The sequence below is a fragment of the Bufo gargarizans genome, chromosome 6 (assembly GCF_014858855.1).
Source record: "Bufo gargarizans isolate SCDJY-AF-19 chromosome 6, ASM1485885v1, whole genome shotgun sequence".
Taxonomy (NCBI): domain Eukaryota; kingdom Metazoa; phylum Chordata; class Amphibia; order Anura; family Bufonidae; genus Bufo; species Bufo gargarizans.
In genome coordinates, this window is record NC_058085.1 from 272,068,295 (window position 1) to 272,094,109 (window position 25,815).

The 25,815-nt window shown below is 43.7% G+C and overlaps 1 protein-coding gene across 1 annotated transcript in view; it reads left to right on the top strand.

The window, feature by feature from the left end:
• Window positions 1-25,815, top strand: part of PIK3AP1 (phosphoinositide-3-kinase adaptor protein 1) — a 113,899-nt gene that overhangs the window by 71,658 nt on the left and 16,426 nt on the right. Inside the window, exons 8-15 of the mRNA XM_044298867.1 lie at window positions 4,901-5,097; window positions 7,910-8,093; window positions 11,634-11,726; window positions 12,322-12,519; window positions 17,549-17,608; window positions 20,257-20,462; window positions 21,129-21,201; window positions 23,632-23,782. Coding sequence (XP_044154802.1) covers window positions 4,901-5,097; window positions 7,910-8,093; window positions 11,634-11,726; window positions 12,322-12,519; window positions 17,549-17,608; window positions 20,257-20,462; window positions 21,129-21,201; window positions 23,632-23,765 — 1,145 coding nt within the window. The 3' untranslated portion in view covers window positions 23,766-23,782. The remainder of the gene's footprint in view (window positions 1-4,900; window positions 5,098-7,909; window positions 8,094-11,633; window positions 11,727-12,321; window positions 12,520-17,548; window positions 17,609-20,256; window positions 20,463-21,128; window positions 21,202-23,631; window positions 23,783-25,815) is intronic.

A 25,815-nucleotide genomic window follows, 5' to 3' on the forward strand; every position in this document is an offset into this window, starting at 1 on the left:
CCTCCCTTCAGCCCTACAGTCCCAGTTAAATAACTACAACTCCCAACATTGCTCTGCCTCTCACACTGAGTAATCTTCACTTACCTCTCTTCATGTAGCAGACCTCACCACAGCTTCTTCCCAGGACTTCTCTTCACTGCTGAGCCGTCCTCTGCTGCACTGGTCACATGATGGTGACATCATCCCAGGTCCTTTTCAGCTACTGCATTTAAAACTGATTGCATGACCTGTAATGTCATCACAGGTCCTTCAGCTCTTGCAGTGCATTAAATTCAATTGTATTGCTGTCCTGAGGACGGCAATACAGTTATATCTAACAGGCAGGCTCCTGATGTTTTGTCCCAGGCCCCGAATGTTTTGACCTAGCAACGTCCCTGGTTTTACCATTTAGTATGTACGGGTGGCTTGCATTATTCCTTCCCATGTGCATAACCTTACATTTGTCAGTGTTAAACCTCATCTGCCACTTCTCTGCCCAAGCCTCCAATCTATTCAGATCCATCTGTAGCATTATAATGTCCTCTTCCATGTTAATTACTTTATACAGTTTAGTGTCATCTGCAAAAATTGATATTTTACTGTGCAAGCCTTCTACAAGATCACTAATAAATATATTGAAGAGAATAGGGCCCAATACTGACTCCTGGGGTACTCCACTAGTGACAGTGACCCAATCTGAGTGTGTACTGTTAATAACCACCCTCTGTTTTCTATCACTAAGCCAGTTACCCACATACAGATATTTTCTCCCAGTGTAAGCATTCTCATTTTATATACTAACCTTTTATGCGGTACAGTGTCAAATGCTTTGGAGAAGTCCAGATATACAACATCCATTGATTCGCCGCTGTCAAGTCTAGAACTTACCTCCTCATAGAAACTGAATAAATTAGTTTGACATGACCAATCCCTCATGAAGCCATGCTGATATGGCGTTATTTGCTTATTTGCATTGAGGTACTCCAAGACAGCATCTCTTAGAAAACCTTTAAGTTTACCCACGAAAGATGTTAAACTTACCGGCCTATAGTTTCCGGGCTCTGTTTTTGGACCCTTTTTGAATACTGCCACCACATTTGCTATGTGCCAATCCTGTGGAACACTCCCTGTCAGTATAGAGTCCTTAAATATCAGAAATAGGGGTCTGGCTTTGACATTACTTAATTCTCTTAGGAATTGGGATTGTATGCTATCTGGTCCTGGCGATTTGTCTATTTTAATCTTTTTAAGTCGCTGATGTACTTCTCCCTGGTTCAGACAGGGCACTTTTAATGGGGAATTTACTTTTACATTCTGCATTTCATCTGACAGTTTATTTTCCTCAGTGAATACAGTGGAGAAAAATATATTTAATAGCTATGCTTTCTCCTCATCGCTCTCTGCAACTTCCCCCTCATTACTCTGTAAAGGGCCGACACCTTCAGATTTATACTTTTTACCATTTACCGTATATAATTACGGTAAAGAACATTTTAGGGTTAGTTTTGCTCTCTATGGCAATTAATCTCTCGGTCTCTAGTTTGGCTGCTTTTATTATTTTTTTACATTTTCTTTTTCCTTATAGTTTTTCAGTGCTTCCTCGCTACCCTCCTGTTTTAGTGATTTAAATGCTTTCTTTTTGTCATTTATTGCTTTCGTTACAGTTCTATTTATCCACATCGTTTTTTTCTTGTTCCACAACCTTTTATTCCCATAAGGTATAAACCTCTCACAATTAGATTTTAGGATGCTTTTAAAAATATCCCATTTTGTGGCTGTATTTTTTATTTTTGAGGACTATGTCTCAGTTAGTTAGGCCTATGGCCTCTCTTAGTTGGATAAATTTAGCTTTTGTGAAGTTTTTTATTTTTATTCCTCCCTGAAGAAACATTATTTTGAATGACAATTGGAAGGTTATTACTTTATGGTAACTATTTCCCAGGTGTCCCCCGACCTGCACATCGGTTGTTCTGTCAGGTCTATTGGTTAATACTAAGTCCAGTATGGCCGTCTCTCTAGTCTGGTCCTGAACCAGTTGGGAAAGGCAATTGTCTTTGGTTATTGCCAAGAGCCTGTTTCCTTTATGAGATGTACAGATTTCAGTTTCCCAGTCTATATCTGGGTAGTTGAAGTCCCCCATAATAACTGCCTCATTATGATTTGCCGCCTCGTCTATCTCATTTAGTAGTAGATTTTCTGTGGACTCTGGTATATTAGGTGGTTTATAATAAACTCCTATTAGTATTTTATTATTGTTTTTGCCTCCATGTATTTCTACCCACAGTGACTCCACATGTTCATGTCCCTCACCTATATCTTCTCGGACTGTGGGCTTTAGACAGGACTTTACATAAAGGCAGACCCCTCTCCTCTCCGGTTTTGGCGATTCTTTCTTAACAGACTGTAACATTGTACATTAACCGCCCAGTCATAGCTATCATCCAGCCATGTCTCAGTTATTCCCACTATGTCATAGTCCTCCTCACATATCACTAATTCCAGTTCCCCAGTTTTATTAGTTAGGCTTCTGGCATTAGTATACATACATTTAAGAGTTTTATGTATATTTTTCACCCTACACCTTTCCTTTTGAACTGTTCTAGTCCCTCCTTCCATTCCTCCCCCCAGTCCAATTACCTGCCCCCGGTCTCTATCTGCACTATATTCCCATACTATAACGTATCTACCCTCCCCCCCAGTCCCTAGTTTAAACACTCCTCCAACCTTCTAGCCATCTTCTCCCCCAACACAGCTAACCCTTCCCCATTGAGGTGCAGCCCATCCCTACGATAGAGCCTGTAGCCGACAGAGAAGTTGGCCTTGTTCTCCAGGAACCCAAACTCCTCCTTCCTACACCAGTTCTTGAGCCACTTGTTAACCTCCCTAATCTCCCGCTGCCTTTCTTGTGTGGCTTGTGGTACAGGTAGTATTTCAGAAAACACTACCTTTGAGGTCCTTGCCCTAAGCTTGTGACCTAAATCTTTGAAATAATTTTAAGGACGCTCCATGTGCCTCTAAATTCTCCACCATGTCTAAATATGGCCTAAAGGGAGCAAGGTCAGTCTCAGTGCCTAGGGCAGCAGGGGTTTTAAATATGGCCTTGCTGAGGCCTATGCATGGATGGACTGGGAATTTAAAGTGGCCCTGAAAAAAATACTAAAAGTGGCCCCGTTTTGTAGTTGGATCCAAACTCATGGAAAGCAGGGCCAACACAACTAGGCAAGGCCAGCGATACCATATTGCAGCATTTTTTACCACCCCAACAAAGCCAAATACCACAGTCCATCACAAAATACTGCCCCAGCAGCACAAAAACTTCCACTGGCAGCTGTGAGGAGGATTAAGGCGGCGCCCTGGGCATCGCCCCAGCGGGAAATTTCCCTCTAAGATCGATGGCCAATCCCCCCTTGGGCCTATGATATCTTATATGAAACATAGCAATCACATGTATGAATAGTAGAAATGTCATCTCTAAGAGCTGAGTGCTCCAGATAAACAGATATCAATCCACCCGACCTATCCACCAGGTTTCTTCTATGCTGAGTACTGGCTTCTGTGCATTGGGACTGAAACATATTTCGTGGCTCTTTCTTTATCCTGGCTCATTGATTTACTGCGCATTTCAGAACAATATGATATTTCATGATGCCAGAGTCTGCATAAAGGACATGACAGATGGAGCTGTTCCATATGCATGATGATCTTTATGCTCAGTTTGGAAAAAAAGATAAATGATCCATGTTATTCATGTATGTCAGACATGCAGAAGAATTACAAGTGTAATAACTCTAACCTGCATAAAGGACTTTTGTGGCACAGTATACTGATGGTAGCCTTAACATATCTGTTGTCAGACTTGATCTAATGACATAGTATTAATGTTTTATCAGAGCTGCCCTCCAGTTACTAGAAGTCAATAGGGGCCATACATTTTATGCCCATTTAAACAGTGGAATATTTCCCTTTGGTTCCACCAAATACAATACCAGATAAGCTGCTTTGTGACATTGTAGGCTATGTTCCATTTAGTTTCCATAGATTATAGCACATACATATTCATATACATATCCTGCAGTGCATTAGCATGGTTATATGCATCGCTCCGGCCAATGACGGGCTTCAGCGGAGATGTGGCGACAAGAACAACGTCACCTCTGAAGGCAGTTATTGGCTGGAGAGGTTTATGAGACTATGCTCATACACTGTCGTAAGAAAACAGTGCGGGGACAGGAGAATGGACACAACAGAGGCAGTGCGGGGAACCAGTGCAGCGTGGAGCAGGTAAGTATGAATCATTATTACCGGAAAAGCCATTTAAAGGGATTGTGGATATTGGGATAATATTTTTTTATAATTTGAGTAGAATATAAAAACAATACTCACCTCACTGACTGCTAGGCTCCATGCTGTCCTTGCTTCCTGATCCCAGCTTGACGAAAACAGCAAACAATTGTAATGCACTTTTTTCACCAGGGGCTGAAAGCGCACACGCAGGAAACAGCTGAAGAAGTGGAGATGCCCACTCAGCCAATCACTGGCCGACGTGGATCACTATAATGCCCAGTGATTGGCCGAGCAGGCATTTCCTTCTTTTCTTATGTGTCAAACTGGGCTCAGAAGGCAGAGACCAGCTGAATGGCGCGGCGAGGTGACTAATGCTTATCTTTTTAACCCCTTCTTCCCATTATATAAAGAAATGTATCGCCTTTAACATCACCCAGCAAGCTAGAGAAACTGTCACCATTCGCCTCCCCCAGTTGGGTTGACTATCTTATTTCCTATGCTAAGGTCAGTTTTTATAGGCAACTAATACATTTTTTGTACGCTTTTTAGATTTTGGGATGAAACCCAAACAAGCATGGGGAGAACATAGAATCTCCTTTCAACGGTTCAGTCTGTTACAGACTACGTTTTATTTCAGACCAGCGAGATGAAGAATTGCCAACACTTCTGCACTTCTCTGCAAAATATGGGTTGAAAAAATTGACAGCTCTCCTTCTCACTTGCCCCGGAGCTTTACAGGCATACAGCGTGGCTAATAAAGACGGCCACTTCCCGAACAACATTGCAGAAAAATATGGCTACGTGGACCTGCGGCAATTTATAGATGAATATGTGGTGAGTATTCTCTACTTAAAAGCATTAGTTTTATTTTTTTTATTGAGAGCTTCACATTTCAAATATCGCTGTCTAGCTTAATCAGATGTTGCATCCCATATGACTTCAACAGTTTGGCAAAGATGAGACATTATTATGCAGGAGTCAGATTCATTGGGTAATATACATATGTTCCCGGGAAACCTTCAGTGTCACTTACTCCTACGCACGTATTGATATGGCTATGACTGATACATCATGCAGCCTGGAGCCTACATTTACAAAAAGCATACCACTTTCCAGGTTTTCTCTGTTAGGCCTCATGGACACAACCGTGTCCGCATTGCGGTCCTCAAGCTATGGATCTGCACAATATGGACACCTCCTGTGTGCAATCTGCATTTTTCTCACTCCCATTACTACAAATTGCGATTCTTGTCGGCAATATGGACAAGAATAGGATATGTTCTATAATTTTGGAAAGGACACAAGGATACAGACAGCAAGCAATTGTAGTTCTTTTTGTGGACCCATAGAATAAAGGTGCACTGATGAGACACAAAATACAATGTGCATGAGGCCTTAAACTGTAATCTAAGGGTCCATTCACACATTTGTGTGTGTTTTGCGGATCCGCAGCGGCAATGTGCGTTCCGCATCTTGCGGAGCGCACATTGCCGGCACTAATAGAATATGCCTATTCATTTAGACATGTTCTGTTTTTTTTCGGGAACGGAATTGCGGACCCTGATCCCATAGAAATGAATGGGTCCGCAATTCTGTTCTGCAAAACTTTTCCGTGTAACGAAATTGGGACGTGTGAATGGACCCTAATAGTGGAGGCTGGGAATTGAGACATATATGCCCTTATCTTTACGTTTGACATAATGATGCAATATATATCATAACCCAGAACATACAGATCTGAGCGTCAGGACTGTTTAGTGCTTTAGTAATAGTCCCTCTCAATGGGGGACCCTTGTCAGCTGAATCTTATGGTTCGTGGCCGGATTACAGAGAAAACAGAATTTTAATAATATGCAAATTCGTCCCCTGGGTGCAAAAGGGGAGTTACTGTTGCACCCAGAGGCTCCGCTTACTTTCCTACAGGCCGAGCCCCCAACCCTTTGACTGACAAGACCAGACGGTGAATACGTAATCACGCCTGGCCATGAAGTCTCACGCTGTGCTTTAGTGTTTCGTACAGTACAGATGTCCCCCGGCCGGTGGAATATTCTGTACTGGACCCCACATCAACCACGGTTGTACTGCGCGGTCTGTAGGAGTGTCAGTTATTTAGTGACTGATCCCCTTTAATGCAAGCCTGATGTATAACACACTGTGTAAAGAGATACGTACCATATCCTACAACTAGGGATGAGCGAATTGATTCTAAACATATCAAATTTAACCTGAATTTTGTAAAAAATTGTGTTGCATTGGAATCAGAATTTTGGAGATTTGATCGATTTTTGGGTTTTGGTGAATGGGAAAAAGGTAGAAGAGAGTGACGGAGATGGGCAGAGAGAGAGAGAATAATAAAGAGATCCAAGATAGAAATATATAAGTCATAGAGTGTCATACACACGTTTTCAGCCCAATTGGAGCACGTTCAATTCCGGTACAATCTATTCGCACCTGAATCTAACCAACCTGAGCAATTCACTCTTCGTTACCAATCATTTTTACCAGAGATACCATAGAGAGATTTCAGCCATAAAACCTTTCTCACTGGCTTATCATGTAGGACGAGTTCTTACCTGACCTTCCCCCATCTCAGCTTAGAACAAGTCCCATGCAATACGAAATTCAGCACCTTATGATCAAGCTGTACTTTGGGTTGCCTAGGTTGTATGCTATCAAGTTACAGTATGTAAGATTACATTTCTCCTGCGTGATGCAGGTGCTGCGCGGAATGTGTATTATAAAGCCCCATTCACAGTTGCTTTTGGAATTAGCCGGATCACGCTACTGGAGCTCACTGTATCTGCATTGCCGGATACAACCATGTACCCCCAGATCCCCATTGGCTTTAATGGGATCTGGCATAGATTCAGACACTTTCCAGCATATATGCTGGGAATTGGCCGGGTAAAAACATTGTGTGCAGCATTTTTTTGTCTGGCCAAATCCCAGCATGTTTGCCGCGGAGCATCCAGATTTCCGACGGATACCATTATAGTCAAAGAGGATCCAGTGGTGCATGGTCTTATCCGGCAATGCGGATATGGTGAGCTCCCTAAGATCGGACATCAGCATCTGAGCGGTGGGGATCTGACACCCGGGGACCACGCGATCAGTTGTTTGAGAAGGTTCCGGTGCTCCTTTGAGCCTTCTCAAACATCAACTCAATAGGTCAATAGGTCATCAGTTACTAAGAGTTGGAAAACTCCATTAAGGACATATACTACCTGAAAACATGGCAGAACCCTTAGGGTACCTTCACATGTGGAGGAAAATCTGCCAGAAAATACACAGGTGCAAATTTGTGCAGATTTAGCAAATTTTTACGCACGTATTTGGTGCAGAGTACATCCCCCCCAATTAAATGCTTTAGAAAAGCCGCAAAACGTCATTATTTATGCGGCACAATGTTATTCCACAGTGGAACAGGCATGGGGGACATGTTTATGCTGTGTATTTTCTGGCTGATTTTTACACCACGTGCAAATGCGTCCTTAGTGAAAGGTTTCATTACATTCAGCTGAGCTACCTACCTACAAGGCATTGTGCCTGGTTTAACTGGAAATTTCCTGGTGACGCACCCCCTTAGACAACCTAACTTTTGGAAGTAAATATAAATGTATTGCATTTTATATTTTATGCAATAAAGGAAACAGCTGACATGCTGAGAAGCCATATCAAAGAGGAACTAATGTGTGGGGAGGAAGATGAAAGTATATATGAGCCGATGGCGAACCTGTCCACTGATATCCTAATGAAATACATGCTGCAGCCTGATATGGAGCTATATCTACCTATGAAAGGTGCAGAGAGTCCACATGACACTGAAACTTGTAAGTGATTATTATGTTGGTTTGCTTGACATTATACATTTTCATGGTAAAAAAAAATCAAAAATTAATGTACATTTTTTTTTTACTGTATAACACAAAATACAAGTAACACAGGCAGATAAGATTAAAAACCTAGAAACAGAAGAATGTAAAAGACCACATAGCCCATCTGGTCTTCCCTTATACAGAATAAGGTCCCAACTTCTGGTTAAAGAGGACCTTTCACCACTTCAGACATGCATGTTCTAATAGCTTCATGCATTCATGTAGTAACAATTCTGGAGCATCTATTCTTATGGCTCTATGTTATACCATATGGACAATCACAATACATTAGGAAGTGTAGGGTGGATTGGCAACTTGAAGTGTCCCTGGAAAAAAACTAAAAGTGGCCCCAAGTTGTAGGCGAGTCTAAATTGATAGAAGGCAGGGCAACAATAGTAGGCAGGGCCAGCACAAGCCACACGTAGGCAGGGCCAACAGAAGTATGTGTGGCCTGCAGTACTGTAGTGCAGCACAAAAATACCGCCCTAGCAAAGCCAAATAGCACAGTGCAACATAAAATACCGCCTTGTCACCATACTGAGGACAGTGATACAGTTGAATTCTAGAGGGCACCTGTGTCTGCAGGTCAAGTGTACAAGTACCTGATGCTCCCAAATTAATTAAAGTTAAAAGGGTTATTCCATGATTAATGTAAAAAATAAAAATCAGACATCATATAGCCCTGTACTAAACCCCTTTAACTGAACTTTATTTTTACCACTAAGATGTGGCTGCTATGGTCTTGTTACATTCCACAAGCAAATGGCAAACACTTTATGGTCACCAGTAGCTTATCATCCAGGGAAAAGCTATAATTTTAGTACAATATTGTATGTTCCTTGTCCTCTTTGTTCTAACGTCTGGTTCAGAGACTCGTGCTAGAGATGTTTACTTTGAATCTGGTCCATTCGGTCAGCGTTTGCAGACTTAAAGTGCTAGAATAAATGCCCAGGGCCAGGATTGTGCTTGAGATGCCAGTTATGCCTACTGCTGTCTTTAATAACAACTGTGATTCAAAGCCTAATTGTCTGAACGAGTCATATATTTTTTTGCAGTTAACAATGTTTTCCTATGTACTACTTGAAAGACCACACCTGTACCGCAATAGCAGTGGTGCTACACAGTAGGGGAAATTTATCAAAACTGGTGTCAAGGAAAACTGGCTTAGTTGTCTCTATCAACCAATCAGATTCCACCTTTCATTCTTCAAATCTCATATGGAAAATGAAAGCATCAATCCGATTGGTTGCTATGGGCAACTAAGTATAATGTAGAGAGAATCTGAATCGCACCTCCTCATTCCTATACTAATGACTACTGTACGTATTTTGCAGCATTTCTATTGATAAAACATGGCTATACAGCACAAGTATCAAACATTTGCTGTGCCCTAAAAGAGGCATTAGTATACAGTTTGATCAAAGAGCATAGGCCCACTTACCGCGACAAAGTTGCCTCTTGTTAAGTGGGAACCTACTCTATCCATAGCGCAGTGCCGTGCGGCGACCACCGCGCCTCCACACCGCACCAGCAGGCAATGGGATCCAGCAGCCACAATGCGGCCCCACCGTGAGGCAGGGCCACCTAGGCCTCGGATCCCATCACTCCACCAGCACGGCACAGAAGCAGCGGCGGCCACCGTCCAGCACCGCATGTGAACTGGTGCAAAGGGATCACCTGTTCACAGCTATGGGCAACTAAGTCAGTTTCCCGTTGCACCAGTTTTGATAAATCTTCCCCAGTGTGTTTGAAAACCTGGTACTTTTAATGGCATTTCTATGCAGGGCTTGCATTTCTATATAGTAAAGTATGAACCCCTCTGACGTCGCTTCCCCTTTAAAGGGTTATGGGAAAAATACAACAGTACAAAAAATGCCATTTAAAAAAGCCTCATACATCCCAAATGGATGTCTTTTGGACAAAAACTGTGAAAAGCTATTGGGAAATACCACATCCACAGCATGATGCAGTTTAAAAAAGGTCACTACCCATGTAATATTCCCTATAGAATTAGAATTAGAACTTAAAAAACAAAACAAAACATCTCAGAAACACCCCCAAAAAACATGTGTGACCAGCCTGTTTCCTATTTAATTATGATGTATGTGACTCAAGTTAAATAAGACACTAAACCTATAAATGAATGATGAAAGTGAAGAGAAGACAAAGTTAGGCTACTTTCACACTTGCGGCAGGACGGATCCGACAGGCTGTTCACCATGTCGGGTCCGTCCTGCGGCTATTTTGCCGTGCCGCCGGACCGCCGCTCAGTCCCCATTGATTATAATGGGGACGGGGGCGGAGCTCCGGCGCAGCATGGCGGTGCACGGAGAAAGGCCGCCGGACTAAAATTACTGCATGTCAGGCTTTTTAGTCCGGCGGCTTTCTCTGTGCACCGCCGTGCTGAGCCGGAGCTCCGCCCCCGTCCCCATTATAGTCAATGAGGATGGAGCGGCGGTCCGCGGGCACGGCGAAATAGCCGCAGGACGGATCTGACATGGTGAACAGCCTGTCGGATCCGTCCTGCCGCAAGTGTGAAAGTACCCTTACCATCATTTGTCAGTCTGCAGGGTTTTCTGCATGTTCCTGAAATTGTCTTGTAGAAATGAATCTGTTGTAGATTTTTTTGGCTGGTAAATGTGGACAGGACAGGACTTAAAGGGAAGTCAGCAGATTTGTACCTATGACACTGGCTGACCTGTTACATGTGCGCTTGGCAGCTAAAGGCATCTGTGTTGGTCCCATGTTCATATGTGTCCGCAATGCTGAAAAACATGATGTTTTAATATATGCAAATTAGCCTCTAGGTGCAATGGGGGTGTTGCCATTACACCTAGAGGCTCAGCTCTCTCTGAAACGACCCCTCCACTTTGATTGGCAGGGCCAGGCATGATCTCGATTTCACTGCCTGGTCCTGTCAATCAAAATGGAGAGGACACGGCAGTTGCAGAGAGAGCAGAGCCCCCTTTGCTCCTAGAGGCTCATTTGCATATAATAAAACTTCATTTTTCCCAGCAATGTGGACACATATGAACATGGGACCAACACAGATGCCTTCAGCTGCCAAGCGCACATGTAACAGGTCAGCCAGTGTCATGGGTGCAAATCTGCTGGTCAGGGCTAAAAGAAGCCCTGTAAATTGTTACAAAGCAAAGAGCATGATGGGATTGGTTAGCAAACCCAGCAGGAAGTTGATAAAAACAGGAAGTTCTGCATGTAAACATCCTGCAAGGATTCAGTGAAGCTGAGAAAAGGGGATTTCCTATTGACATTAAACACAGCTTTATGGGGCAAAAATGTGCAGTTTTGGGATAATCTGGGCAGATTTTTTCCGGATTGCGGAACCCTTCAAGTGGCAATCCGGGCACGGCCAAACAATGGCTGTGTGAATCAGCCCTAAATGAGAGGAAGAGATAAAGGAAGGAATAGCTAGCAATAGCTTCTTTTTATGTTTTATGCATTTTTTATGTCTAGTGTTCCTTTAAATCCTTTCAGATACTGAAATGCTACAAATTAGTAAAGATAATATGTCAACGGAAACCCAGTCTCCTCAAGAGACAGACTCAGCACTACGTAGAATCCTAGAAGGTAAGCTATAAAAAAGTTATGTTTTTTTTTCTTTTTTCTTTTTGTCTACCCCTGTGGAATCTTATGCCCATCATTCACGATTCTTAATTGAAGGTTACCCCTCTGCCCATTATTAGACTCACATTCAGACATAACAGAATTTCAGACAGCACATTTTCTGCGATGTGGCGATATATTGGAGAGCTGCATGATGTGAATGTAGATGTAGTTTTAAAGGGGTTGTCCTATTCCTAGGATATAACCGTGGGTCTCAACTCTGGGATCCATGACTACGGTATGTCAAAAATGGGGCCCCGCCATGAATGCAGAGTTGGCTGCGCATATGAAGCATCCTCTCCATTCACTGTAATTTAGTAATATTTTCGAAAGTCCCACGGCAGTGAATAGATAAAACTTTCCGTTCGTGGCAGGGCCCCAGAGGTGGGACCCACACCTAGCGTCCCAGATAGTAATGCCCCCTTAATACACTGATTGTATCCATGCACAGTACTAAATTGAGAGGGCTGTAAAAATAAATCCACCAAATGACACTCACATATCACATATATTAACTATTTATTTTTTACTTTTTTGTGCTAATCCTATCCTTCTCCAGGAAGCAGCTTTACCAATTATGGTGATGAAGATGATGATCATAGTGAAGGGAAAGGTTTATATGATACATGTCTGGGGGAATCAGTTTACGACATAGTTTGTGGAGGAACGCAACACTCATCAGCAGCAATAACTCGCCCTCCTGTACCTTTTCCAAGACCGGAGCAACTACCAGATACAGAGCCGTACATCGCACAGTGTAAGTTCAAGCTGCAATTTTAAAGGGGTTTTCCATTGTGCATTAACATCTTTTAAAATAATAATTTATGAAGGTCCTTGTAATTTTGTAATGTATTTATTTTACCTCTATTGCTCCTATCTCCTGTTCTGGGCTGTGGTCACATTACCATCTCCATGCTGCTCCTTCTTATTTCCTGTGATGTCATGTCCATGGTCGGAGCAGTGATAGAGGAGTGTCTATGTAACTAGCTGGGTGGGAGGAGCTATAAACTAGCTGGGAGTTGTTAGGGGCAGTGATAGGGGAGTGTCTATGTAACTAGATGGTGGGAGGAGCTATAAACTAGCTGGGGTTGTTAGGGGCAGTGATAGGGGAGTGTCTATATAACTAGCTGGGTGGGAGGAGCTAGTAACGAGCGGGTGTTATGAGCGGCAGTGATAGGGGAGTGTCTATGTATCTAGCTGGTGGGAGAAGCTATAGACTAGCTGGGTGTTGTTGGGGGCAGATATAGGGGAGTGTCTATGTATTTAGATGGTGGGCGGAGCTATACACTGCTGGGAGTTGTTAGGAGCAGTGCTAAGGGAGTGTCTATCTAACTAGCTGGGTGGGAGGAGCTTTTAACGAGCAGGGTGTTGTGAGCGGCAGTGATAGGGGAGTGTCTATTTATCTAGCTGGTGGGAGGAGCTATACACTAGCTGGGAGTTGTTAGGGGTGGTGCCGGAGCTGTGGCAGAGTGCATCATGGGTTTGGGTTGGATACTACTTGGGAGCAGTGCTCCAGTGACAAGCTGTAACGGATCACCTGGCACCCCGACTGAGTACCTCCGTTGCTAGATGCTCCTAGTGCTTTCCGAGGACTCCAAGCACTCCACTTGACACCGTACGCACTGCAGACCCCACGAACTGCCGTAGCTTGGTTGAGATCTCACCGTCTACTACCCACCCTGGACCTACGACAAGGCTCCAGGCTCCAGTGGGTGAACCTCTCCTAAAACCAGAGAGCAGGAACAGCTCTTACAAGAGCTAGTAGTTATGCCAGGGGAGTATAGCAAATCTTCAGCGTATAGCAATCCCCCAGTTTTGATCAGTTATCCAAACACCAGTCTCAACATGATGAAGGATAAGACAGGAACCCTTTATTGAGGGCTACCCGCCCGTATTTATGCAGGTCCCCATCTGGTGGACACGCCCCCAGGGGACCAGAATGGAGACTGCGACACACAGAACAGATACAACACATCCCCACAATGCATCATGGTTTCCTCCTCTCTGCCCCAGAGACAACCGAGGAATAATCCAATTATCTCTCAGGACAAAGGGAAATCGCCAATACACATGTGGGGACAACAGGACAGAAATCACCATTTAAACACACAATGTCACACCCTCCCAGCAAACACAGACATTTAACATATTCCCAGATAGCTCAAGTCTGAGTGCCTATCATTAGGCGAATGGCACTCAGACCACACGAATACAATTAAACTAGCCATCTGGGTACCCTAACATAACAAAATACAATTCCAAAGACAGATTTAAGCTGTGCGGCCGGCCTGTCTTCTTTAAAGTTAGTATGGGCCATAATCCTGAGGCAGGAGGCTGGCAAACAGCCCCCTCCAAAACCCCGTGGCGAGGTTGGTTTCGTCACACAAGCTCAGTTCATTATAAAGTATATGGAGCTGCCTGGTTCTGGCGCTGGTGATATTGCTGAACAGCTGATCGCCAGGGTGCGGGTTGTTGGATTCTTGCTGATCAGCTAGTGATTATTCAGGATAGGCCATCACTTAATAAAATGTGGATAACCCCTTTAAGTCATTTACATGTTTGATCCATTGCAAATATGTTTCCCCACTCCTTACACGACCTTAAATAAAAAAAAGAGATAATTTTTTTTTTTTTTTTAAGTAGTTCCCTTAAAGGGAATCTGTCACCTGCTTTTACCATTTTAAGCTGGCACTATCGCTATGTTGACTAAAGTACCTTATTTCCAGCAGTCTTCTTTTCACTTATTTTCGTTTGGTAGTTTTTGATATAAAAACGATTTTTATGTTATGCTAATTAGGGTCCAAGGTGCCCAGAGGGGCGTTTTTTTCACTCTCCGGTGCCTAGTGATGCCCCCCTGCAGTGCTCAAGACAGCCTCCTGATCATCAAAACACCTCCCACAGCCCGGCAAACGGTTCCGCCCCCTCCCCACGTCATAATCTACCTTATAGAAATGCCCCATCCTTCTTCCTGTCTGCGGCCAGAAAACTCACGCAGGCGCAGTACCGCCTGCGGCCTGCGCAATCATCAACGTCCTGAGGGCAACAGCGCTCAGGTCACATCACTGGGCTCGGCACATGCCCAGTGAGACTTTTGAGGCTGTTGCCCTCAGGAGGTTGATGATCGCGCAGGCACAGGCGGTACTGCGCCTGCGCGAGTTTTCTGGCCGCAGACAGGAAGAAGGATGGGGCATTTCTATAAGGTAGATTATGATGTGGGGAGGGGGCGGAACGTTTTCCGGGCTGTGGGAGGTGTTTTGATGATCAGTAGGCTGTCTTGGGCACTGCAGGGGGGCATCACTGGGCAACGGAGAGTGAAAAAAACGCCCCTCTGGGCACCTTGGACCCTAATTAGCATAACATAATAATCGCTTTTATATCAAAGGTACTTTAGTCAACATAGCGATGGTACCAGCTTGCAAATGGTAAAAGCAGGTGACAGATTCCCTTTAAAATGCATGGGTCAGGCTAGAGGTAATGAAAGCATACATTTACATATACTTCCTCATTTAAAGACGGATTCACTGACCAGCACAGGCAGCTATAACATCATATCAATATTAATTCATTAAAGGGGCTGTCTCACTTCCGAAAATGGCATTTATCATGTAGATAAAGTAAATACAAGGCACTAACTAATGTATTGTGATTCTCCATATTGCTTCCTTGGCTTGATTTATTTTTTCAGCACATTATACACTTCTCGTATCCAAGGGTTATGTCTGCAGCACGCCAGACCTGCAGGGTATTGCGATAGTGAGGTCACGGTTATGGGCAGTCAAGGGTTACTCACTTTTTAGAGGAGAACCCTGGGCAGGCATGCGGCAGTGAAGGAGAGGTAGACACTAGTTCCTCTGGAGCACACTCTGGATGTAGGGACCAGGCCTGATGGTGTATGAGGTGCCCTGGATGTTGCAGGTATTTTGAGTGCCTGAGGCAAGGTCGTGACACTAGTGCCTGTAACGGTGGCACACCGATTTATAGCAGTAATAATTGAGCTACACAGAGGGCATGGTGAACCAAACGTTGCCTTTACTTGGTAACAGTCCAAATTTGTACATACAGATGTTTATGCAGTTCCTTGAATCATATAATTCACAAGCAGGCTTACTTTCAATAAATGCAGGTAACAATCTTGCAAGATACTTGGAGGGTAAACAGTTAATGCTTGGCAGTACAATGCTGCTCTATCCCCACAGCTATTCTAGCTGGCTGGATCCCAAGGCCCGGATGCCTAAATGCTGGCTTTAATCCTTGGTAATAATTCTTCCTCCCGTATTGACCCTTGCTTCTATCTTATAGTACCTCTGCCTCTCAGCTTACTTATCTGAGCTGGTTGCATTGTTCCTGTTGTGAGGGAAGCTGCAGGTTTCTCCCAGGAGGTTCATCCCTACTACTGGGGTTACTTCTTCTGTGCTTGTTGGGTTAATGGTCTCCAGGCAGGCTGTACTCCTTCTAGCCTCCTGGTGGCAACTAGAAGCCTGGACTATCCAGCTGCATGTCAGGAGGAGGCCCTCAGCATATCTCTGGCTGGTGCCTTCTCACTTCTGTCTCCACAGACTCCTGACTATGAACCACCTCCTCCCTGTCTGGGCCTGGACATTTATACTAGGGGCTCCCTATCTCCCCCTAGTGTCTAGGATGTCTAACTACACCCCAATAGGCCTGCTGAGCATATAACAGGGGAAACAACACATGTAAAAACACATTAAAGGCATATAGAAATATAACATCACTGTCCCTTGTGAGCAGAAGTAACACGTGAACCAATTGACCCATGTGTAGTGCCCACTCCTACCTAGTGGGAGACTACATGTCCACAGCTGCAGTGCAGATACAAGGTGGCCAAGACAGGATCTGCTGCGCATGGTTGCCTATGCACGCTCCCACTGCCCTGACCATTAGAGAGACCCGTGCTTTTCCCTATAGTAGTCAAGCACAACTGCCGCTGATGGATTGCAGGGTGGTCATATAACCGCTGGATACGAGCAGTGTATAATGTGATGGAAAAATGAATCAAGCCAGCAAAGGAGGCAATATGGACAGTCACAATACATTAGTAAGTGCCTTGTATTAACTTTGTCTACATGATAAATGCCATTTAAGGCCTCATGCACGCGGCTGTTCCGTGCATTGGGGACCGCAATTTGAGGTCCCCAATGCACGGGCAACATCCGTGCGGCGACCAGGACGGATCGAGACCCATTCAACTTGAATGGGTCCGTGATCCGTTCACACCGCAAAACAATAGAACATGTTCTATTTTTTTGCGGTGTGGAGGCACGGACAGAAACACCACGAAAGCACTCCGTAGTGCTTCCGTGCCTCCGTTCCACACCGCAGCTCCGGATTCCGGAACCCACACAAAAAAAGTGTAAAAAGTGGTAAATTTGTTAAGTTGCTAAGGCCTCCACCCATGCCCCTCTCACTTTTCACAAAAGTGGCAAGTGGGTCGAAGAAAAGGGAAAAAGTCGCAAATGTATTCATGCATCAGTGAATCCCAGACAGCACTTATATCCATTGATCTTAATGCGTTCATTCACACGTCCTTGTTTTTCCAACGGAAGCATGCACTACTTTGGTCCATGTTGCAGACCAAACACGCCCCTCGAAGTCTATGGGTCCATGAAATCCACTGACAAAATATGGTCTGTCAGTAGTTTTCACGGACTATTGGTAAGAGATGTCCTGGAAGTACTCTTTTTCATGCTAGCAGTGCAACACAGACGGCACAAAATGTGCATTCCTGTAAATAATGGCAATTAGAAAATATATTTTTTCTATTCTAGTAGTTACAAAGTCAACAAGGAAAGAGAATGTGTATGTGGAATCTTCCATCCCTTCAAAAGGTGCGTGTATTCAGAATGATTTATAACTCTCAAATGATGCCTGCGAATCCCAGAAGTGATATATAGGTGTGGATTTACAGAAGTGGAACTCAAACTATAGCTCGTTCCTTTAGTTTCATGAGGTTAGATAAGGCTCTGTTCACATCATATATGCTAGAAGTTTTGCCTTTCGACTGAAGGTTCCATTATAGGACGCTGTATATCGAGGCTAAAGTAACATATTCTGCTGGGTACAGATTTTTGTAGAGTACAATTTTTTACTGTATGGAAAAGTCAACTGTGTTTTTCTTTGCAGTAAAAAACGGGATTCTGATTTTTATGATGTTTGATCCATGTATGATTGTATATTAGCAGAAAAAACCCCAAAGTGAATGAAGCCCTGTGGATATGCTTGGTGTATACTTTTATTGACCAGAAAGGTTTTGCATTATATGATATTTTTAAAGCACAGTAGGCCTCTCAACCCACGAGATCCCACAGCTCTAATTTTCAGTGCAGAATTAGAAGTGGAAGAAATGATGTGATGTTCCTATGGGAAACACAGACGCTTTTTTGCATGGGGTGCACTAAATAATCTTATTCACAGTGGGTGGAAACGTGCACTAAATAATCTCCTCAACAATTCGATGCAGAGCAAGTAGTGTCACTGTCACCAATGCTGAAGTTTGGGTTCCCATCAATTAAAGATCTAGAACAGGCATCTAAAAAACTGCGGCCCTCCAGCTGTTGTAAAACTACAACTCCCACAATGCCCTGCTGTAGGCTTGTAATTTTGCAACAGCTGGAGGGCCGCAGTTTGAGGATGCCTGATCTAGAAGCTTAAAAATGGCAACTGTTTCAGTGGCTAGTTATAGTACCCAAAGGGAGCTTTTCACTCCTCATCTTCCATAGTGATAAATAATAAGATATTCTATCCTGTCAGGATCTGCCCCATGAATTAATCCATCTGCAATATGACATAATGGTACAGAAGCTGAACCTAACAGCAGTTGAACCCGATTATGATTTTATTCCCATCATAATGATCACTGTTAAATCTATTAATGATTTGACAGTGATCATTTTTCTAAATCCATTTTATTACCCAATTCCCACCCTTTTTGAGAAAATAAGTCCCCTCTTACATGATTGTTGTCTTTCGTCTCCCCTGGTTACGGCCACCTCTCCTGTCGAATCCCGCCGGGCCGCGCTTGCGCAGAAGACTGAAGATTCTCTCCTGGCCGGGCCGCGCAATGTCCTGTACGCGCACGCCGCCGCGCATGCGCCATGATGACTTCTTCCTGGACACGCCGGCTCTGTACTAAACAGGCCAGGAATCAGGGCCGTCGCTACCTGTAAGGCGACCTAGGCAGCTGCCTAGGGGGCGCAATTTAGTAGGGGGCGCCGGAACCGTCCGGTTTAATAAAAAAAACAACTTTTTTTTTTTAAGCGGGGGCGGCAATTTTTATTTTTTCTAGGGCGGCAAAAATCCTTGCTCCGGCCCTGCCAGGAATAAGTCACCAAGGGGAATGCGCGGCGGCGTGCGCGTTCAGGACATTGCGCAGCCCGGCCGAGAGAAAGACTTCAGTCTTCTGCGCAAGCGTGGCCTGGCCGGGAGAAGATGTCAAACAAGCACTGCCGAATCCAGGAAGTGAATGTCGCGCTGGACGAAGGCAAGTATGAAAACTGAAGATGGGAATACCCCTTTAATCTTTGATCCCAGCTTTTAATTATCTCAATAGCAACAAAATTGTCACTTCAGGAGTTTGACAAAGGCGGTCCTCTCTGTCACCCCATAAGCATTAAAATGCAATTGTTTGGTGCCTATGGGTTATTACATAGCAATTGAGAACCTTAAAAGTCCCCCATGTCTGCAATAAGTATAACCACCAATTAACTGTGCCAGAGATTGTCCATCAGTGTTAGGCCTTTTTTTTTCTGTTTACGTTCCGTATACGGACCGTAGACGTAACCATTCATTTCAATGTATCCGCCAAAAAAACGGAAGGTGCTCCGTATGCCTTCCGTTTCTTTATTTCCGTTTTTCTGTTCCATTCAAAGATACAACATGTCCTATTATTGTCCGCATAACGGACAAGGATAGTACTGTTTTATCAGGGGGCAGCTGTTCCTTTCAACAAAAACGGAATGCACACGGACGTCATCCATATTTTTTGATGCCAGAATTCTGGAGTGAAGGTATAATAAAGTCTTTTGCTAATTACTGCTGGTTTAGATTCTGAAACCACTACGTCATCTGTCATCCATAACCATTCTGGAGCATCTATTCTTATGTCCCTATGATGTGTCTACTAGAAATGATGAATGAACTGTCTGCAGTTTGCAATGAAGAACTGAAAACAACCAGCTGGATTTTCAATACAAACTGCTAGTAATGAATTCATAACTTGTACATGGAATAAAAAAGAAATAACAAAACAGTCAAAGTCATAAGACTTTATAAGTTGGTCCAGAATTGTTATTACACGGGAAATGCAAGAACTTCTAAAACAGACATGCCAGGAGAGGTGATAGGTCCTCTTTAACAGAGGGGGACCCCCTTTCCATGACGTCAAACATGGAAGGTGCAAAATGCCACCCCACTGGGATAAGATTTTTAAGCCATCAAATAGTATCTTCATAACAGTGCTTGCATTTTATATTTAAAGGAGCAGGTGGCAGTCTGAGAAGAGACCGACAGCAGTCAAGTGTCTATGACCCATTTGTTGGCATGAAAACCCCAGGCCAACGAGAACTAATCACATTACAAGAACGTGTAAAACTTGGAATGATCACCGTAGATGAAGCTGTACTTGAGTTCAAAGAATGGAAATTGAATCAAAAGAAAAGATCAGATTCATTCAGATACCAGCAGGCAAGTAGTTTGCATTGAAACAGGAGACACCTACGTCAAATATTTGGGACAGAAAAGATACCATTTAATTGAGACTCGGGAGTAGCAGAATTAAGATGGGATGTATTTTCTCTGGCTATTAAAATGAAGCTGTACTTTGAAGCTAGACAGCAATTGTCAAACTACCAGGGAACATGTATGGGGTATGACTGATACAGTAAGTTACACCTTTACAAGTACCCATGTGAGCTGTGAGAACCATTGTCAGGCAGATTGCAGGAGCAGCCTGCTATAAGGTGTCTGTTGATTTCCGGATCAGCATAGGTGGGACTTTCACAAAAGTTGTATTTTCAGTTTAGGGCTCATGCACATGACCGATGTCTGCAGCTGACAGATGTAGACAGAACACTGTGTGCACCTGCAAAAAAATAGAACATGTCCTATTCTGGTCCGCATTACGTACAAGGATTAGACAGTTCTACTATGGGCCAGACACTCTGTTACCCAAAATGCAGAACGCACAGGGCTGGTATCCGTGTATCCTGCAATTTGTGGTTCACAAAAACCGCTACGGCCGTGTGCAAGTGCCCTTATTGTGGAGTTTGGAAGCGCAATAAAAAAAAAAAATTAATATAGAATACAAAGCTAGAAGAAAAAAAAAAAACTTTTATTATAATTCTCTTTTAGGAAAACTTAAAAAAATTACGTGATAGTATTAACCGAAGACGTAATGAAGATAAAAAACTAAGAAAATCTACAGGTAAGCAAGTGCGGATGCGGTGCGATTTTCACGCACGGTTGCTAGGTGACCATCGGGATGGGGACCCGATCATTATTATTTTCCCTTATAACATGGTTATAAGGGAAAATAATAGCATTCTGAATACAGAATGCATAGTAAAATAGGGCTGGAGGGGTTAAAAAATAAAAATAAAAACTTTAACTCACCTCAATCCACTTGTTCGTACAGCCGGCATCTCATCTGTCTTCTTTCTTCAGGACCTGGGTAAAGGACCTGTGGTGACGTCACTGCGCTGATCACACAGTCCATCACATGATCCATCACCATGGTGAATAACCATGTGATGAGCGTAGTGACGTCATCAACAAGTGGATTAAGGTGAGTTAAGGTGAGTTAAAATATATATATATTTTTTTTTAACCCCTCCAGTCCTATTTTACTTAGCATTCTGTATTCAGAATGCTATTATTTTCCCTTATAACCATGTTATAAGGGAAAATAATACAATCTACACAACCTTGAACCCAAACCTGAACTTCTGTGAAGAAGTTCGGGTCTGGGTACCACAGTAGTTTTTTTATCATGCGCCAAAACACATTGCACCCGCGCGATAAAAACTGAACAACGGAACGTAATCGCAGTCAAAACTGACTGCAATTGCGTACCTACTCACGCGGGTTTGCCGCAATGCACCGGACATGCTCGTGTGAAAGAGGCCTAACAGTATGAAAAGCAGTTGTGGAAATGAGAGGGATTCTCAGACTCAGATGATTTGTGGTGAAAGCCAGGTGGCCATTTATTTGACTTTTATGACCTTTTACTGATGTATTTACAACTAAAGGGTGTATTAGACTGACAGATTTTCTCGCAGATGATCGCTAATGAGTGTTCCTTTGAATGCTTGTTAGTGATCATCTGGCAGTCTAAAGCATGCTTAAAAATCCCAATGGTGCTGGCGGCAGATTGCGCTGTGTACTCATGATCTGCTGCCGGCACACTTCATGGGGACAAGCGATGGAATAGCAATCACTCCTCCCCAAGACATGGAGGACATCACTGCATGTAATAGCAGCGGTGTTGTCTGCTAGCTATTTGCCTATCTGCGACATCAGGGTGTCTAATACACCCCTAAAGGCCTTATCACATGGGCCAATGATCAGCCGAATGAAGGCTCGAATGAACATTCTTTCCCCATTATTGCCCTGTATTAATATGTCCAGCGATCAACCATCAATAGTTTGCCATTGATCGCATCTTACATGTGAGCATACAAATCATTTGTCGGTAGCGCAAGAATAATCATTTGTTCAAACTCCCCTGATAATTGTCCTGTGAAAATAAAAGGAAAAATAAACTATCGCTAATCGATTTCCTGTGTATAAAGACCCTTAGACTTGATACAATTGTATGCATAGTATGTCAGTTTCTACATGTAAAAAAACATGTTTTTATTGTACGGATCTGCGTGTCTACGTCACTGGTTCAGCAGTCGTAAAAGTCCAAACTTAGTTTATTTTGTATCTAGAACAAAACAATTCAAGTAACACAAGCACTTGGGGTGAAGGCATCGTAACAAAAAACATATAAGTATTAAATCAAAGTCCTGGCCTGTCTGGCGCTAACTAAACAGAGGTTTCTACTTCACCTACGTACAAATCCCATGCAGATCAGACTTTACACAGGAGACAAATCTACCAGCTTCAAGGCTCTGACCCAGACTGAGCCACTGAGGGCTCTAATTATTCCCCAGTAACAACACCATTGACTACACCTCAGTCTAGAGGGAGTAGCTATACTGGAGTGTGGTGGAATGGTAGATCCCTCTACCAATCCTACCTACCATTCCCAAAAAATCCAACCCATATGCAAAGTCTGAGAAAAACTGCTCCAGCAAACCATACTTTGCTAAAACCATACAACCTTCTGGATTCCTTTTATGTCACCCATTTGAGTAATCTGGGTGAGATATAAACCCTCTCCATTACTTTACCTAAGACCTTGTTACACCATCCAGAGGACCTTTAACAGGTCCAGATATTATCATATAACTAGCAGGTTGTGTAGGGCATAGTGAAGTCATGTTAAAATGCTTACTAGTTTCTCTATGCGCCACTCCGTTCACCCGCTGTGCCCCCCATATTGGTTTCCCACCTGGTATGTAAATTTATACCATCGGTACAGGGAGGAGGAAACATCCCTGTTTCTCAATGGGCGTCTCCTTTTCCCTGGCTGAGAGCTGCCCAATTACAGCGGAGAGTGTCACATCCAGGGAGAATGTGAGCTGTTTTTTCTCCCTGGCTGTGACGCTCTCTGCTGCGGAGTTCAGACGGCAGATGCCCGTGTATTGTGGACCTGCTGTTTGCGGTCTATAACACGGGCACTGCGACTGTACAGTCATGTGAATGAGCCCTTAGTGATATGTTCACTTTTATTATTTTTTGTTTAAAGACTTAGAGATCACAAAACCCATTCGACGTGGTCAGAATTTAGAAATGAAGCATGACATTGGAGTTTATGAATCAACTTTTTGCCTACTTCCTCCAAAAAAGGAAATAAAACGAAGAAACTGGAAGACAGGATAGCACCTCGAGCACAGCAAGTAGGTAACCCTGCACTGCATTCTACACAATGTCTGCTTGAAGGATACAACTGCAATAGCATATTTATCATCAGCAGAAAATGTGGTTAAAATGCTAGGTAACGTGTTTTATTCTCTTTTTACAGGATGTAAAAAGGGATGTTTATACTTAAAGGGAACCTGTCACCAGTTTTATGGTGTCCTAACTAAGGGCAACATAAATAAGTGACTGATTCGCTTAGCAAAATTCTGGGTCACTTTCTTTAATTGACCCAGTCAATCTGCCAACATCTTGTATTGAAAAGCTCCAGCTGATAATGATGAGTCATGAATAATAATATACTACGCAGTGCAGTCTACAAGCAGCACGTTATAGAGCAGGAGGAGCTGAGCAGACTGATGTATAGTTTGGTGGGAAAAGATTCAGTAAAACTTGTAATTTATTTATTTAAATATCTTCTCCTTTTGAGCTCAGTAGCCAAGTGGGATGTCTTATCAGAGACTGACAGCCTTCCCTGTATAAGGCCCCTTTCACACAAGACTGTTTTCTGTGCGCATGCAACGCGTGACGTGAACGCATAGCACCTGCACTGAATCCTGACCCATTCATTACAAGGAAGAGGCACTCCGATACAACCTGTACATCACATAAAGTAGGGCCTCATTCACATTGTGGGACGCCTACTGTACACTCATAAAGCCTTAGCACTGAGTGAAAGGGCTGCAAAGAATTCCAAGGAACCGGCACTCCAATACAACATTATTACACATAAAGGAGGGCATCATACACACCCTTGAAAAATTATAGTTGATGGCGAGGGCCTGCTGCTGATCTGACCATCTAAAAAATTTGGGGTGAGGGTACCTGCTGCTGAGCTGGCCCTCTAAAACATTAGGGGCGAGGGCCTGCTGCTGATCTGACCATCTAAAAAATTAGGGGTGAGAGTCTGCTGCTGAGCTGACCATCTAAAAAATTAGGGGTGAGGGTCTGCTACTGAGCTGTCCATCTAAAACATTAGGGGTGAGGGTCTGCTGCTGATCTGACTTCTAAAACATTAGGGGTGAGGGTCTGCTGCTGAGCTGACCATCTAAAACATTAGGGGCAAGGGCCTGCTGCTGATCTGACCATCTAAAAAATTAGGGGTGAGGGTCTGCTACTGAGCTGACCATCTAAAACATTGGGGGTGAGGGTCTGCTGCTGATCTGACTTCTAAAACATTAGGGGTGAGGGTCTGCTGCTGAGCTGACCCTCTAAAACATTTGGGTCGTGGGCCTACTGCTGATCTGACCATCTAAAACATTATTGGCGAGGGCCTGCTGGTGACCCTCTAAAACATTAGGGGTGAGGGTCTGATGCTGAGCTGACCCTCTAAAACATTAGGAGCGAGAACAGCCTAATAAGTATGTTGATATGATGGAGGAGGACGAGAAAAGGAAGATTGAACCATATACCCTTTTTTTGTGGTGGAAGAGGTGCATGGGAATACAGTGTATTCAGTACACCATAAAAGACACATTTAAAGTGCCTTTATGTTCAGCCGCTTTCCTCTGGTGGAGTAGAAAAATCAGGGGCAATCCAGGCCATGTTCATTTTGATAAGAATCAACCTGTCAGCATTTTCAGTTGACAGGCGGATGTTCTTATCCGTTATTATGCCCCCAGCAGCACTAAATACACGCTATGACAAAACGCTGGTGGCAGGGCAGCACCTCCAAGGCGTAGAGCACCAATTCATACCACGTGTCCAGTTTGGACACCCAATAGTTGTAAGGCACACAGGGATCACTGAGGACGCTGACACGGTCTGCTACGTACTGCCTTCACCATCTTACAAAACGTTTCCCTCCTTGTGACACTAGGCCGCACATCAGGTTGAGGATGCTGGCGGGGTGTCATAAAACTGTCCCAAGCCTTGGAGAGTGTTGCCCTGCCTCTGTTGGAACTACTGCGTGTTCCTCTCGTCTCCCCTCCTCGGTTGGCCAAGGAACTACGTACTCTGTCGCCAGCGTTGTCAGCTGGAAGTTTTGGGAGCAATTTTTCCACAAGGACCTTCT